Source organism: Myxine glutinosa, chromosome 14 (assembly GCF_964187855.1).
Source record: "Myxine glutinosa chromosome 14, kmMyxGlut1.1, whole genome shotgun sequence".
NCBI lineage: Eukaryota > Metazoa > Chordata > Myxini > Myxiniformes > Myxinidae > Myxine > Myxine glutinosa.
The window spans coordinates 78,749,585-78,765,474 of NC_136274.1; the positions used below are offsets into that span (position 1 = coordinate 78,749,585).

The 15,890-nt window shown below is 46.2% G+C and overlaps 1 protein-coding gene across 1 annotated transcript in view; it reads left to right on the plus strand.

Annotated features, from left to right (window-relative positions):
• The first annotated feature begins 1,020 nt into the window (after positions 1-1,020).
• LOC137439949 (uncharacterized) overlaps positions 1,021-15,890 on the plus strand; it is a 46,090-nt gene continuing 31,220 nt past the window's right edge. Inside the window, exons 1-3 of the mRNA XM_068136235.2 lie at positions 1,021-1,349; positions 13,697-14,180; positions 14,306-14,347. Coding sequence (XP_067992336.1) covers positions 1,277-1,349; positions 13,697-14,180; positions 14,306-14,347 — 599 coding nt within the window. The 5' untranslated portion in view covers positions 1,021-1,276. The remainder of the gene's footprint in view (positions 1,350-13,696; positions 14,181-14,305; positions 14,348-15,890) is intronic.

Below are 15,890 nucleotides of genomic sequence, written 5' to 3' on the forward strand. Positions count from 1 at the left end.
CCAAATCCACCCTCTCTCATTTAAACGCACCAACTCCTCTCTCCACCCCCTTTGTGAGCTCATCCCCACCGCTTCCCATGGCCCCCTCCCAGAATCCACTCTCCTAGCCCCACCCTCACTGCTCCCCATGTCCCTCACCCTGAATTCGCACCCCACCCTCACTGCTCCCCATGTCCCTCACACTGAATCCGCTCTCCTAACCCCAGCCTCACTGCTCACCATGGTCCTCACCCTGAATCCACTCTGCTAACGCCATCCTCCCATGTCCCTCACCCTGAATCCACTCTCCTAACCCCACCCCCACCGCTCTACATGTCCCTCACCCTGAATCCACTCTCCTAAACCCACCCCCACCGCTCTACATGTCCCTCACCCTGAATCCGCTCTCCTAACCCCATCTTCACCGCTCCCCATGTCCCTCACCTTGAATCCACTCTACTAACCCCACTGCTCCCCATGTCCCCTCCCTGAATCCACTCTACTAACCCCACTGCTCCCCATGTCCCTCACCCTGAATCCACTCTGCTAATCCCCCCGCTCCCCTTGCCCTCCTCCGTAAACCCATCCCCACCGCTCCCCATCACCAGTCCTTCCGCGCCCTCCGTTCCTGGTACCGCGTGCTCTGCAGCGCGGGGCCTATCCGGGCGTGGCGTGAGCCATGTGCCTCGTCGCTCATTGGTTGGCGCGCTCACCGCATTACGTCACTTCACTCCGACAATGTGCCGTCCGAGTGACCGGGAAAAGCTGGGGTGGATTTCAAGATCCAGATTCGGACGGCTTGGCACGTGCCTCCTCAACCGAGGATTCTCCGATCCCATAGAAATGTTAAATTCCCGTTTGGGATTATCCGAGTATCCGAGTATCGCCAATAAAACGTAACTTTCCCTCGACCTTCGAGATGTGCACATTTGCGCCCCGTGGAAGCACACGTCACGTCACGTATGAATATATTTTAAAGAACCACGTGGCGGCGTTAAAGAGGAGGATCACGAACGGGTTCGGTCTCTGACGGGGGAACGGGGGGAGGAGGGATGGGGAAGAGGAAGATCCGCCCCGGGAGTTGTGTCGAACCGGCGTGCGAGCCTCACAAGCGCTCGTGGCTCTTCGTGTTCTCGACTCGTTTTGCTTTGTTGCTCCACCGACCTCGCTCGGTCCGATCGCGGCCACGGGCGGGTGGGGGCCGGGGGGGGAGCCCCGGCGAGCCGCCTGAGCCCGATCCCGCACCCGTCCCGAGCCGTCTCTGCCGCCACCGTGGCCCGGCCGCCCGGGAGGCGTCATGGGGATCGAGACGTTGCTGGAGGCGGCGAGGTTCGTGGAATGGCAAGCTCGGCAGAAGGAAACGGCGCGAGGTGAGTCGGTTCGGGTTTCGGGCGCGATCGGTTGTTTTTTTCGACCCCACGATTACTGAAGCGTCAAACGGAGGGGGTTGGGGGGAAGGGAAGCTGCACCCCACCCCCTTAACACCGTGCAGACGTGGCTCCCCGATTACTCACCTTTTGTCCCCAATGTTTGACATCGGTCCGCGACGTTCAAGCGGGAAGGTGGTGAGGTAAAAATAAAGGGGGGTCGGGCTGCGGTTTGAGGGAAACGGAACATCCGGTCTTCAAGTTTCAATCTTGTGGGACTCGTCGTTTTGAGGGAAATCGGGGCCAGTTTGGTGTGAGGGGGAAATATTGATCGGGACCGACGAGTCCATTGAGGTGAAGGTGTTTATCACGTCCGTTCCGCTGGGGAGGCGGAGGGGCTTATGGTCACGGACAAGAGGAGCGCGTCATGTTTGGCGGTCTTCATTGATCTTCTTTACATCGTGAGACTCAGGTCCCCCCGGTTCGCGCTATTTTCAGACTGTGCGAAAGGGAAAGAGACGAGACCGCGTGCCTTCACCACACCCACGACCTCCCTCCTCCCCCCGAACGGGGTGCACGTGCTTGCTGAGGGGCGGGGCTTTACCACGGGGCGCAAGCTCCGCCCCTCGGCAAGTTTCACTCCACGTGTGACGCAACCCCCGCCCCGCCCCGCCCCATATTGATCTCTCCACCTCTCTCACACCACCGGAGTATTCACCGAACTACGTACTATTCACCGTCTTCCAAACCGAACGTGTTCTCACGCTTCAAGCGTCGGTGCGTTTTTAATAGACGACGGTTCAAACTCGTAAGGTGCCTCAGTGGGGTGCTCGGTGCTCGACTCATTCGTTCCGGGTTGACTGAACCGAATGCCCCGCCCCCTTTTTCTCCGTCCCGCCCCTTTTTCGTCCTCCCGCTGTTCTGGACCCGCCCCTTACCGCGTGGTTCCCACGTGTGTTGCTAAACAATGAGCGTGCACCTTTTATCAGCAAGACCTCAAGAGGGCGCGCGTATAAATACTATCCCTTTATCTTTATCGATACCTCCTCCTCATCTTCAAGTTTCCACGTGTAGCAAACGTGTTAGTTCTTTCTCTTTTTATATCTTTCGCTCTTTTGTGTTTATTATTTATTTATATTTATTTGTGTGTATTCTGCTTCAATCGTCCCCTCTGTAATTGCAGATTTGTTTTGAATTCCCTTTTTGAATGCACTCTAATATATCCATCCCTCATATTCACGTAGTCCAGCGCATGTTCGATTCGCTTGATATCAATTGAAACGAATCGGGAGGCTTTCATTGAGCTCTTGGGGCATGGGGCTTTGCAATTTGCTCACACAATGCCCACAGTATGAATGGCTTTGCCTCAAATGGTTCCTGAGCTGGAGCAATTCGATTGGAGACTCGTCAAAACATTCCAAAAGTAGAACGGCACTCAGTAGAGAGCACACCTCCACCTGGTTGGTCGTATCACTCAATGGTGAAGAATCGCTTAAAAAATTATACGAGCTGGATCCGGATGCAGATCTTCACCAAAATTTAATAGATTCTTCCTTCTCACACACACGACCTGTCTGTCCACCAAGTTTCGTCCAAATCCATGCTTAACTTTTTGAGATATCCTGCTATGAATCGTTTTTGGCTCTGTCTCCCAATGGTGAAGAATCGCTTTAAAAATTAAATAATTCTTATATACAAATCCACGTTCAGATCTTCACCAAAATAGAATATATTTGTCCATGTCAGACACCCAACCGGTCCACCAAGTTTCATCCAAATCCATGCATAACTTTTTGAGATATCCTGCTTTGAATCGTTTTTGGCTCTGTCTCCCAATGGTGAAGAATCGCTTTAAAAATTAAATAATTCTTATATGCAAATCCACATTCAGATCTTCACCAAAATAGAATATATTTGTCCATGTCAGACACCCAACCGGTCCACCAAGTTTCATCCAAATCCATGCATAACTTTTTGAGATATCCTGCTTTGAATCGTTTTTGGCTCTGTCTCCCAATGGTGAAGAATCGCTTTAAAAATTAAATAATTCTTATATGCAAATCCACATTCAGATCTTCACCAAAATAGAAAATATTTGTCCATGTCAGACACCCAACATGTCCACCAAGTTTCGTCCAAATCCGGCCACAACTTCTTGAGATATCCTGCTATGAATCGTTTTTGGCTCTGTCTCCCAATGGTGAAGAATCGCTTTAAAAATTAAATAATTCTTATATGCAAATCCACATTCAGATCTTCACCAAAATAGAATATATTTGTCCATGTCAGACACCCAACCGGTCCACCAAGTTTCATCCAAATCCATGCATAACTTTTTGAGATATCCTGCTTTGAATCGTTTTTGGCTCTGTCTCCCAATGGTGAAGAATCGCTTTAAAAATTAAATAATTCTTATATGCAAATCCACATTCAGATCTTCACCAAAATAGAAAATATTTGTCCATGTCAGACACCCAACATGTCCACCAAGTTTCGTCCAAATCCGGCCACAACTTCTTGAGATATCCTGCTATGAATCGTTTTTGGCTCTGTCTCCCAATGGTGAAGAATCGCTTTAAAAATTAAATAATTCTTATATGCAAATCCACATTCAGATCTTCACCAAAATAGAATATATTTGTCCATGTCAGACACCCAACCGGTCCATCAAGTTTCGTCCAAATCCATGCTTAACTTTTTGAGATATCCTGCTTTGAATCGTTTTTGGCTCTGTCTCCCAATGGTGAAGAATCGCTTTAAAAATTAAATAATTCTTATATGCAAATCCACATTCAGATGTTCACCAAAATAGAAAGTATTTGTCCATGTCAGACACCCAACCGGTCCACCAAGTTTCGTCCAAATCCATGCTTAACTTTTTAAGATATCCTGCTATGAATCGTTTTTGGCTCTGTCTCCCAATGGTGAAGAATCGCTTAAAAAATTAAATAATTCTTATATGCAAATCCACATTCAGATCTTCACCAAAATAGAAAATATTTGTCCATGTCAGACACCCAACATGTCCACCAGGTTTCGTCCAAATCCGGCCACAACTTCTTGAGATATCCTGCTATGAATCGTTTTTGGCCCTATCTCCTAATGGTGAAGAATCGCTTTAAAAATTCTACTAGCCGGATCCGAATCCGGATCTTCACCAAAATCGAATCATTTCGTCCTTGTCACATACGCAACATCACGGCGAAATTTCGTTCGAATCCGTCCACAACCTTTTGAGTTATTTTGTTCACAAACGGACAGACAGGGGTGAAAACGTAACCTCCAGCCACCTTTGGTCCAAATGTTCACATTTCCGTTTTTCTTGTCCATTCGCTGTTTGGACAATGTTACAGCCTCCATTCGTGCCTCGTGACAGCCTTCCCGAGATGGTGGATTAATGGTTTGCCAAGACTCGTGATGATATAAAATTAGCTTCATTACCACCGTTAATCATCAACCATGTACGATGAAAGCGATTGCCAAAGGTGAAAGGTTCATTCCTCTGATTCTTGTACGTTCCCTCCTTTGGACAGGTTGCTGATTTCTCACACTAGGAATTGGCAGTCACTGTCTTGCAGATCGGTGTCATTGTCTGATTGAATCTCACATTGGAGCTCTTCTTCTTCTTCTTTTTCTTCTTGCCATGATTATTCCCACGTTCTTGTCGGGTTGGCCAGGGAGAGCTTCGCCCAAGTCTTTCACGAACATGCTGGCTGGGGCTGATGTTCGACGAAGTCGTTCGGGGAGGAGTTTGTTAATTTGTTCAGGTTGCCAGCCATGGCTCGCCTACTTTTCGACATCCGCGGGATCAACTAATGTCGATGATGGGACGCCCAGTCTAGCGTCCGTCCAAGGGGCGGCACACACATTGATGAAACGTTGGGATGATCGTGTGCCAAGATTTGAGCACAGGCTAGACTGCTTGGAGGCGAGTGTGAATAACTCTCGGGCCTTGGCCATCCTCGAGCCACGAGTATCAAAGCGCTTGTCATGTCATCATGTCACCCTTCCCTCCTCCCAAGTACAAATCCAATATCCAGTATTGATTTGTCCATTGTCTCGAACCGTCTCTTCTTCATGTCTTGTATGCATGGTAAGCCTCCATGTACGTGCCATAATTCTCTCATGGAGACGATGGATCTTAACTGTTCCCATATGCCACTGCAATGCCGTATGCGTTAAAGGCAGATAAAATGTAGGTCATGAGTAATGCCCTATTTACATGTGACATGTTTTTGACTCGGGATGAAGAAAACGAGTGCAGTTCCCTCACATATATGTCTGAACCAATCATACGTCCTCATGGGTTTTGTAATCACAGGTGTGTATCACCGTGACCTGTTGATGAATGCATACATTGTGACGTCACTGAAGTTTGTTTGTCTTAACATTACCATCCGAAGTCGTGGCTCATAATGGGAACCGGCGTTCAAATCCCTAAATATATTTTCCCATTTTCTACTAATAGTCTGTATGATAAACCCAAAAACACGGTCGGTAGGTGTTTGTCATCAACTGCTGTAGGCTCGACCAATGGCTCGATCGTATATCCGACATCAACTCTGGGAACTCATCCAGGACATTGCACTGGACTCTTGGAATCTTTCTTCCTGGATAACTTGTAATCTTGGACACAAAATGACACCATGTAAACTTCCATCATGTTTTCTGCAATGCAGCAAATAACACGTATGCTCCCTCCACCCAAAGGACGGGACAGTCCAGAGCAGCAGGGTTGGCTGATGAAGGTGAGCGAGCAATGAATAGATCAGGATGTTTGTGAAGTACAACACGCTGTCCTTTGATTAAATCCGTCAGCGTAGCAACGGGTAAAACTGCCGAGTCCATACATAATTTGAGAAGTGTCTTGTTTGTTTGTTTGTTTGACTTCTCTGCCCTCCTGAACCGCTTCTCTCTATGTAAATGTGTATCTTGTACAGTAGTCACATGGTGTTACCTAGTGGGAGTGCGGACCGAGGCCCCTGTTGGTATCACCAGGCGGCCTGATCATATCTGTCCGTTTTGTACATCATTTCGGAAATTACCAGAGAGCGCTCACTCGTGGGAGCCCCGAGGGTCTTGTGACTGTCCTCGGGATGCGACACCTACAAATTGCATACGCATCTAGACATCATAGAAGTGGGGGAATTAACCTGTCCGTCCGTAAGGACGTGTTCTTTGTTGGTGTCCTTATAATCTATCTAAGTATGCTTATCTCTCCTCATGTCTTTGCATGTTTATGAGCACAAACTCCTCCATGAGTCTTGACCTCAATATAGTTTGCAGGGTTGGTCATTTTGTACATTACGTTTACTGTTTATCTTATAAAAAAATTCAAGTGTTTGTGCGTTTTTTTTTCACGGCCAAACTGTAGCATGATTTAGTTTCCCAAATTTTCAATGTAGGTTCTTCAGAATCTGGGCAAAATTGTAAGCTACCACACATTGGTCTTGAAGTCTGTTTTGAGGCCACCAAAGGCTGCTATAAAGTATATTGGAATGTGGGGTCAGGCAGTGCTGCTGCTGGCCTGCAGGCAAAAGGTAACCACCATGAGGCCAATAACTCCATAGCTCCTTAATGTCCAACACATCCCAAAACCACCGCCGAGAAAAGCTCACCCAGCCTCGCTGCGCCGGGTACCCCTTACCCCCTAGTACCTCTGCCACCTTAGACAGGTGTGAAAACATAACCACCATCCACCACCTGTCTGTTTGTCTGTGAACAGGATATCTCAAAAAGTTGTGGACAAATTCGGACGAAACTTATCTCTCCTCATGTCACTGTGAAAGGTTGGGGGTGTGACAAGAAATACATGTAATTGATCCAATTTTGGTGAAGAGCTGGATCCGATAATTTTTTTTACAGGATTCTTCACCATTGAGTAACACAACAACAACATGCATTTTAAGGCCATTTTCCCTGCTAGAGCGGGGGTTAGCCTTGCGGTCCCCATGACAATCTTCTCCATTTTGCCCTATTTTCTGCATCTCTCCTTGTTAACCCCCCTAGCCCGCATTTCTTCTTCCATCATCTTTAGCCAAGTCTTTCTCGGTCTTCCCCGTCCTCTACTTCCTTCTACATTCATTTCCATCACTCTTCTCAACCAGTCACTTTCATCCTTCCTCAACACATGACCAAACCATCTCAACCTGTTCCTCTTCACAGCATCAATCACAGGCTCTATTCCCATCATCTTTCGCAATTCATCATTTGTCTTCCTCTCTTTCAACGATACTCCGCACATCCGTCGAACCATTCGCATTTCCACCCTTTCCAGCCGTCGTTGCTGCTCTACGTTCATTACCCATGTCTCGCTCCCATAAATCATAACACTTCTCACACATGCAGCATACACCTTTCCCTTCAGCTTCAACGACACTCCCCTCCTCGTCAGCACGCCACTCAGTTCCCGAAACTTCTTCCATGCACATCTCACTCGAGCAACCGTTGCTGAGTCTGATCCACCTTCTCCATTCAGCATGTCTCCGAGGTAGCAAAATGTTTTCACACCTTCCAGCTTCATGCCGTCTCCAAGATCCAACTCAACATTTCCTCCATCTGCAGCTCCCTCTGTGCACACCTTACATTTGAATGTAGTTGCCACACTGGCCACATGCCACAAGAATGCCACACATTCTTCACCTCGTATCTCAAATCTCAAAAAGGTTATGGACGGATTTGAAGAAAACTAGGTGGGTGAGTTGGTTAGGCGACAACAAGAAGCTGATTAGATTTTGGTTCAGATCCGAATCCAGATCTGGCCTATCAGCGGGATACAAAACGTAAACTGTTCAGTCTGGTTGAGATATGTGCTCTACCAAATGCCGTTATAATTTTCTTTGTTTTAAAGCTCGTGGAGGAGCTTGTGCGTTACCTTAGCACATATTTGAATACCCTTGCCTGAAATGTACTTAACTCCATGAAGTAGATATTTTGCCAATCAACATAGTAGATGGGATTTGAACCTGGGATCCCAGCATCATGAGCCATGTGCTTGAATGGGAGTACAGTACCAACTAGAACGGCACTCGGTGGGGCACATACCTCCGCCAGGCTGAACAGTTTACGTTTTGTATCCCACTGATAGGCCGGATCTGGATCCGAACCTGAGCTAAAATCGAATCGGCTTGTTCTTGTGGCCGAGCGAACTCGTCCACCTCGTTTTGTGTTACGTCCACAACGTTTTGAAATATGATGTTGTATATCATTATATATTTATTTTTAATTATAATTAATCATTACTAGGGCATGCCCGTACTATATATATATCTAAAATTATATCCCCCCCTCTATTTACATGAAATGGTTTGGTCCAAAGCGAACGGCTTGCGAGTACGGTGACAATCCCCCCCCTCTATTTACATGAAATGGTTTGGTCCAAAGCGAACGGCTTGCGAGTACGGTGACAATCCCCCCCCCCCCCCCCTCTATTTACATGAAATGGTTTGGTCCAAAGCGAACGGCTTGCGGAGTTTGGTAAAGAAATCGCCATAGCGTGCATAAACGCGCAGGAAAGCGAAAGAATCGCAAATTAGTTTTAATTAGTTTTAAAACATAGTTTAACGGCAACATAGTTTGCCAACGTGAAATAAATGAATACGCTCTCAAATGTGCCGTCCGAGGCAGAGTCTGTTCGCCACGTTCGGCACACGTGATAGCTCGCTGCTCTCTGATTGGTTGAATCGTTTTTTGGACATAGCTCGGTAACTACTTCTCCGATTAATATGAAACCTTGAAAAGGCACATCCTCGGGTCCCCAGCAATATACCTGGCAAGTTTAAAGTATATCGGACCCGTGGTTGTCGAGAAACAGCGGTCACAGACATACAGAGATTACTGGAATTATAGATAGACTAGGGCATGCCCGTACTATATATATATCTAAAATTATATCCCCCCCCTCTATTTACATGAAATGGTTTGGTCCAAAGCGAACGGCTTGCGAGTACGGTGACAATCCCCCCCCTCTATTTACATGGAATGGTTTGGTCCAAAGCGAACGGCTTGCGAGTACGGTGACAATCCCCCCCCTCTATTTACATGAAATGGTTTGGTCCAAAGCGAACGGCTTGCGGAGTTTGGTAAAGAAATCGCCATAGCGTGCACAAACGCGCAGGAAAGCGAAAGAATCGCAAATTAGTTTTAATTAGTTTTAAAACATAGTTTAACGCCAACATAGTTTGCCAACGTGAAATAAATGAATACGCTCTTAAATGTGCCGTCCGAGGCAGAGTCTGTTCGCCACGTTCGGCACACGTGATAACTCGCTGCTCTCTGATTGGTTGAATCGTTTTTTGGACATAGCTCGGTAACTACTTGTCCGATTAATATGAAACCTTGAAAAGGCACATCCTCGGGTCCCCAGCAATATACCTGGCAAGTTTCAAGTATATCGGACCCGTGGTTGTCGAGAAACAGCGGTCACAGACAAACACACAGACATACACACATACACACACACACACACACACAGAGATTACTGGAATTATAGATAGATAAGTATTTAATTAATTAATCATTTAATCATAATTTTTTTTTTTTAATGTCATTATATGAAATATCATGCAGGGGTTTTTGGTCCTATAACTCAATGGTGAAGAATCCCTTTAAAAAAAAAAAACAAGACACATAGTCTAACAATGGCTTAGCCAGGCTTGTTTGATACTTTAGTTGAAGAGGATAGTGTGACCTGGGTGAGGATACCAGTTAGCGGTTAGCAAATAAGGCAAGTATTTTTTTTGACTTCCAGCATGGACAGCCAGTTCGTGAATGCCTTCGGTATAAAAAGGACGAATGGCAAACGATGAACCAATAAATTCATTGGCACCTTCTCGAACATCCGACATTGACAGCAGGTTCGTGAAGGACTTGGACAAAAAAAAACGTACCCAGTCTGAATGTTGCTTTTCCCAGTCGATGGCGAATCTGCATATGGGGAATCCGTGAATGTCATGGATGGAAACCCTTACCCATTTCCTCATTCTGCTTTGAACTCGATATCTCTATTTTCATTCCAAACAGCATAAATTCATCATTCCAATCACAAATTAATACTATATTAATATATCAAAATATATCAACTGTATTGAGATAGTTTCAAACCAGCGAACCATCATCTGTTCACCTCCGGATTCGGGTGCAAGGTCCGTATTTATTGCATTGCAAAATCCTAATTGTATTGAGGAATTTCTGAAACCAGGAACCTACCTCATGACACCCGCTGGGACCCTAAAACGTTCCACAGAAGGTTATTATATTTTCTTTTAAGTTTTAGTAAAATATGCAAATGTAATGGTTACTACATGCTGTCCCCCTGTTATGTGACCAGATCCTCAGTTCTGATTGGTGGATGCTTGTGAGGGGAATATATGCATAGATATAGACAGGCAAACGCTGTTCTAGATGGCATTTCCCTACGTGCTACGCTGTAAAAAAAAAAGTAACCTTGTATCTGGATCTTCACCAACATGTAATCATTTCATCCTCATCACACACCCAATAGTGCATTATGATATGTGATGACGCTCGATTTTTGGTGCCAAAAGTGATTTTTTTTGCAGTTTTGTCAACGTTGGGGGGTAAATTAACAGAAAAATTAGGGGTTGAATTTGTTCGCTAACTTTTGGGGTATTGGGGGCCCTTTAGGGGGGGTACCCCCAAAAATTGCACAATCTGTATCTCGGCTCCTAGACATGCTAGCTTCATGATCTTGGTGTCTAGGATAGGGTTTCTGGGGGCGCCGAGTTCAATTATGATGTTTACCAGATGATCTGAGGTCAAGGTCATAGGCTCAAGGTCACCACAGGGTCATAAATGACCCCAAAATGTAAAATCAGCCAAAATAACTGAACTATGTCATATAGTACCACTTCATGTGGGTTTTGTTGGGTGAGAAATTCAGTGGTGACATATTTTTTTACATTCGAGGTCACGATCAGGTTATAAACTAGGTCATGGTCATTTCCTGTTGCCATTTCCTGTGTGAAATTCCAATGTGGTCAAAGTTCCCAAACGTCCATGTGCTGTGAGGTCAATGAGGAGGACCAACACATCAGTGTCCGGAGATGCAACAACAATATGTCTGAATTCACAATCCTTGATGCAGTGAAGAACATGAAGGGGGATCTGTGAGTCAGCCTCCTCGTGCTCATGGGTAAAGAAGTCCTCCAAGCCTGTGGGGTGCATTGATTTTGATATTGGTGTCATATGAGATGATAAGTCGCAGATCCTGTCCCTCAAACTCCCGTAGAAGTCCCTGGGCAAGAATCCTTGCAAGCTGACCTTTGGTCTTGGAGGAGGACAAGAGCTCCCGCAGAGGAACAGTCGTGATGCTCATTTCGTCATGGACCTCATATCCAGCGCTTGAAGCTTCGTCTGATGTAGCCCTCTTTGCCCTTGTCTTCTCTTTCAGACTGAGGGGAAGATATTGATCAAAGAGTACCCTGACTTCTTCGTAACCACCCTTATATGTACGCTTTTTAATGGTATTTATGAAGGCGTGCTTGAGGTGAATGATTTTCTTCATCCCTGGCGTTTGGGGGTCACCCCCCCCAAAGGCCCCCCAAAATACCCGAAAAGTTCGCGAAAAAATTCAACCCCTAATTTCCCTTTTAATTTACCCCCTAAAGTTGACAAAACTGCAAAAAAAATCACTTTTGGCACAAAAATCGAGCGTCATGACATATCATAATGCACTACAACCTGTCTATCAAGTTTCGGCCGAATCTGTCCACAACTTTTTGAGACATCGTGTTTACAAACAAACAGAGGTGACAACATAACCTCCGTCCACCTTTGGTTGCGAAGGTAAACACACTTTTCTGCTCAAAACCAACCACCATTGATCCATTCGCTCCATTCCATTCGCTCAATTCGCTCCATTCGCTGTCGCTCCATTCCTCATCCCTCAGATCGGCAGTCTGCAGCCTCCTCACTCTCTGCAGACCTGGACAAAATCACAGACTGGGCAAACAAATGGAACATGTCTTTCAATCCTGATAAATCTCACACTCTTACGATGTCTCTCCGAAAAGACCGACTGGAAAACCCTCCCATCCACTTTCTGAATAATCCTCTCCAAGAAGTTCTGTCACTCAAGCTTTTGGGTCTCACTATTTGCCATGATCTTTCCTGGGAAAACCACATTTCAAATCTGGCCTCCAAAGCCAGTCGCCGACTGGGCATCCTCCGTCGTGCGAAGTCCTTCCTTGGCACACCTGAGCTCCTCACCACATACAAGGCTTTCATCCGCAGCTCTATGGAATACTGCTCTCCCCTCTGGTCTGGTGCTCCTGCCTCACACCTAGCCCGTCTTCACGCTGTTGAAACCAAAGCGTTCAGAATCATTGGAATCTCCCGCGATGAAGCTAACTCCAAGGGCCTTTCACTCACTCACCGCAGGCAGGTTGGTAGTCTTTCCGTCTTCTACCGACTCCTCTCTGGCCTTGCCCCCCCAGCCCTCTCTGGGCTCTCCCCCAAATATTCCTACAGGTCGCACAAGATCTGCCTGCAACCCTCTTATGGTTAAACTGCCAAAATCAAGACTTTCTGCTCACCTTCACTCCTTCATTCCTCTTTTCTCCCACCTCTGGAACAAACTCCCTCACTCTCTTCAATCCCACTCCAGCCTCCAGGTCTTTAAAACAGCTGTTCACCACCATCTCTTATCCTCCCCCATCCAAAACCTTGATCTTTTCTACCCCCGCTAATTTCGGTCCCCTTGTGTTTTATACTTCTCCCCCCCCCCCCCCCCTTCCCACGCCTCCTGCCCCCAAGCCCTCTCCCTCCCACACTTCTCCCTGCTCTCAAATGTTGTGGTTGTGTGCTTCCCCTTCTCTCCCCATCTTGTCTTCCGCTCCCTCTTTTTGTATATTTTGTTTGTCTGGTTGATTTGTTTGTGAAATAAATGTTAGCTCTTTCACGAGCCTCGATTCAGTATACAAAAAAAAAAAAAAAACCTGTTTTGTTGAGGGTTCTGTGGTGACTATGCCTCAAAGGTAAGTGACACGTATGTACAGTATCTACGTTTCAATTCCACCCTCTTTGGATAGGAGGTGGGGGAGAAGAGGAAGAGGTCACATCACTATATATTTATTTAGATACCTTCTGTTTGAATATTCTCACCTGCTTTACATCCTAAAACTGATAATTCTTCTTGCATGATTCACCAACTGCTTTCACGTAATGCAAATGTGTATGAACTTGTTTCATGCCCGCTTGACACGGTCTATTGCACAAAAATGATCCTAACCTCATCTACTGTCCTGTTGCGCAATAGAACATGTGCACACCTGCAGCTGACTTTGTGTGTGTTGCAATGATCTCTATTTTTTTTTTCCCTTTGATTTCAGAGCATCTTGGCTGTGAGGGAGAAAAGGTGAACAAACCGCTAGAGGATGAGAACAGTCCTGGCTTGATTCCATGCAGGGATGGACTGCTGGCCCAACGCAGAGACTCTTTGTGTCCTGGCTTATGGCCTCAGAAACAGGATGTTGTTTCATGCCGCAGCCCTTTGCACGAACGGCCTTTGGATCCTCTTGGTGTCTCGCGTGTCGTATGCTGTCACCCATGCCCATCAAACGGGGCCAAGTGGAGTGACGGTTGCGAAAGACCCGAGTCACAGAGGTCGCCGTGCTCGACATCGCCTGGTGCGTTTGAGGGAGCTTTGCTACAAGAGATAGACGAGTCTCCAGCAGCCTCGCCTGTCCCTTGTCCCGAAACTCATTCCATAGACTCTGGCTGCACGACACCTCCAGTGGCCGGCCCATCCGTGCGCAGCCCCCGAGGTTCTCCTCAGACTTCGGAAGATAGCACGTTGGGAGTTGTGAGAAGACGGTATATTGTGGTGGTGATAGTCGTCATGGCAGTGCAATGCAATTCTATAAGCTTTGTGGTGGTGGTGGTAGTGGTTTTCATGGTTAATAATACTTGCCTTTCTTTTTTTTTCTTCTTCTTTGCAGACCCGGTTTGAGAGAGGCTCATAACAAATTGGAGAAGCACAGGCAAGTCCTAGTTATTAATTTTTAATTAAATAGAAGGCTTCCTTGGGTTGGCCTGTTTGGTATACTCATCTGAGCTCAAAATTCATGATACTGAAATCCTAGGTTGAAATCCCATATACTTTGTTGATTTTGTTAATTTTTTTCCCTTTACTACACATCAAGGTGTTCTGGCATCTCGTAATATCCACGTTGTCTTGCATGTCATATATGCAAAGCTTTTCACATGAGCCTTAAATCGTTACACAAAAGGCTGCTCATTCAGCTCGCATGCAGAAAAAAAGCAAACGAGGAAACAGTGGCAGCAATCAGAACTTCCCTTAGGGGGCTTAAAAGAAACAGCTTTTGTCATGATGTCATGATGTCATAAAGATGAATTAATATATGGAGCGAATCAAAATGAGTCGAATTTAGCATGTGGGGAAACGGTATAGCGGTAAAACACCATGCTCGGTGGGGAAAACGATATCAACTGGAGTCGATGGCAAGCCATCACAAATCCCAATGCTTCCCACCTAAAGCAATATTTAAAGAACCACCTTTAGAGGCCATTTTTCCCCGCAGAGCAGGGGTTGGCCTTTTTTGGGCACCATGGTCCCCTTTTTGAAGCAATGTTTTATGGCTGGATGCCCTTCTTGTCGCCAACCCTGTTAGTCGCCTCTTGCGACACACAGGGAATTACCAGTGAACTGGTACTCAATTTGCCGACCTCGGAAGGATGACGGGCTGAGTCAACCCCCCTGGTGTTAATTCAGCGATCGACCGGGATTCGAACCCAGGATCCGAGGATCCCAAGCCGGCACCCTAACCGCTAAGCCAACACCAGGCTCTAATAAAGCAATATTTAAAGATGGCATAAATTTCCACCATAAATGACCCAATATCAAAGTTTGAGTTCAAAATGTGCCCCTGTTTTGACCCATTTGACCTTTAAGTCCCCACTGGGAGTTCACATCCAAAAAAAGTCGTTACATATTTTGTGTCTCCAAGTGTTGATTACATATACAAAGTTTTATTAAAAATGTGCCCGTAATTGCATTTTCTGGTGTTTGAATCTTTGACCCCGCCCCCAATGGGCAGGGCCAAAAATAACACTGCTCTTGCACCTTCTTGCTATGTGGTGATCATAACTATCAAATTTGGTAGGTTTCTGCCCAACCGTTTTCGGAGGAGACAGCGTAGCGTGACGAACGGACCGACAGACGGAGCCGATTACAATTTCCTCTACTTTTTTTTAGCTCACCTGGAACGAAGTTCAGGGGAGCTTATGCGATGGCGCATATTCAGTCTCAGTCAGTCAGTCAGTCAGTCCGTCCGTCCGTAAACACTTGAAACGTTTTCTCTGAAACTGCTGATGGGATTGCGATCAAATTTGGCACAAATTATATTTGTTGTGTTGTGACTAAAGTTTGTTCACGGCATTAAAAAAAAGTCGGTCTAAGAGGGTTTACCGGGGCCAAAGTGGATCCAGGTTTGACCCCCTCTCCCTCCCCCCCCCCCCACCCCCCCAAAAAGGAATTTGCTTTTTCCTCTGAAACTACACACA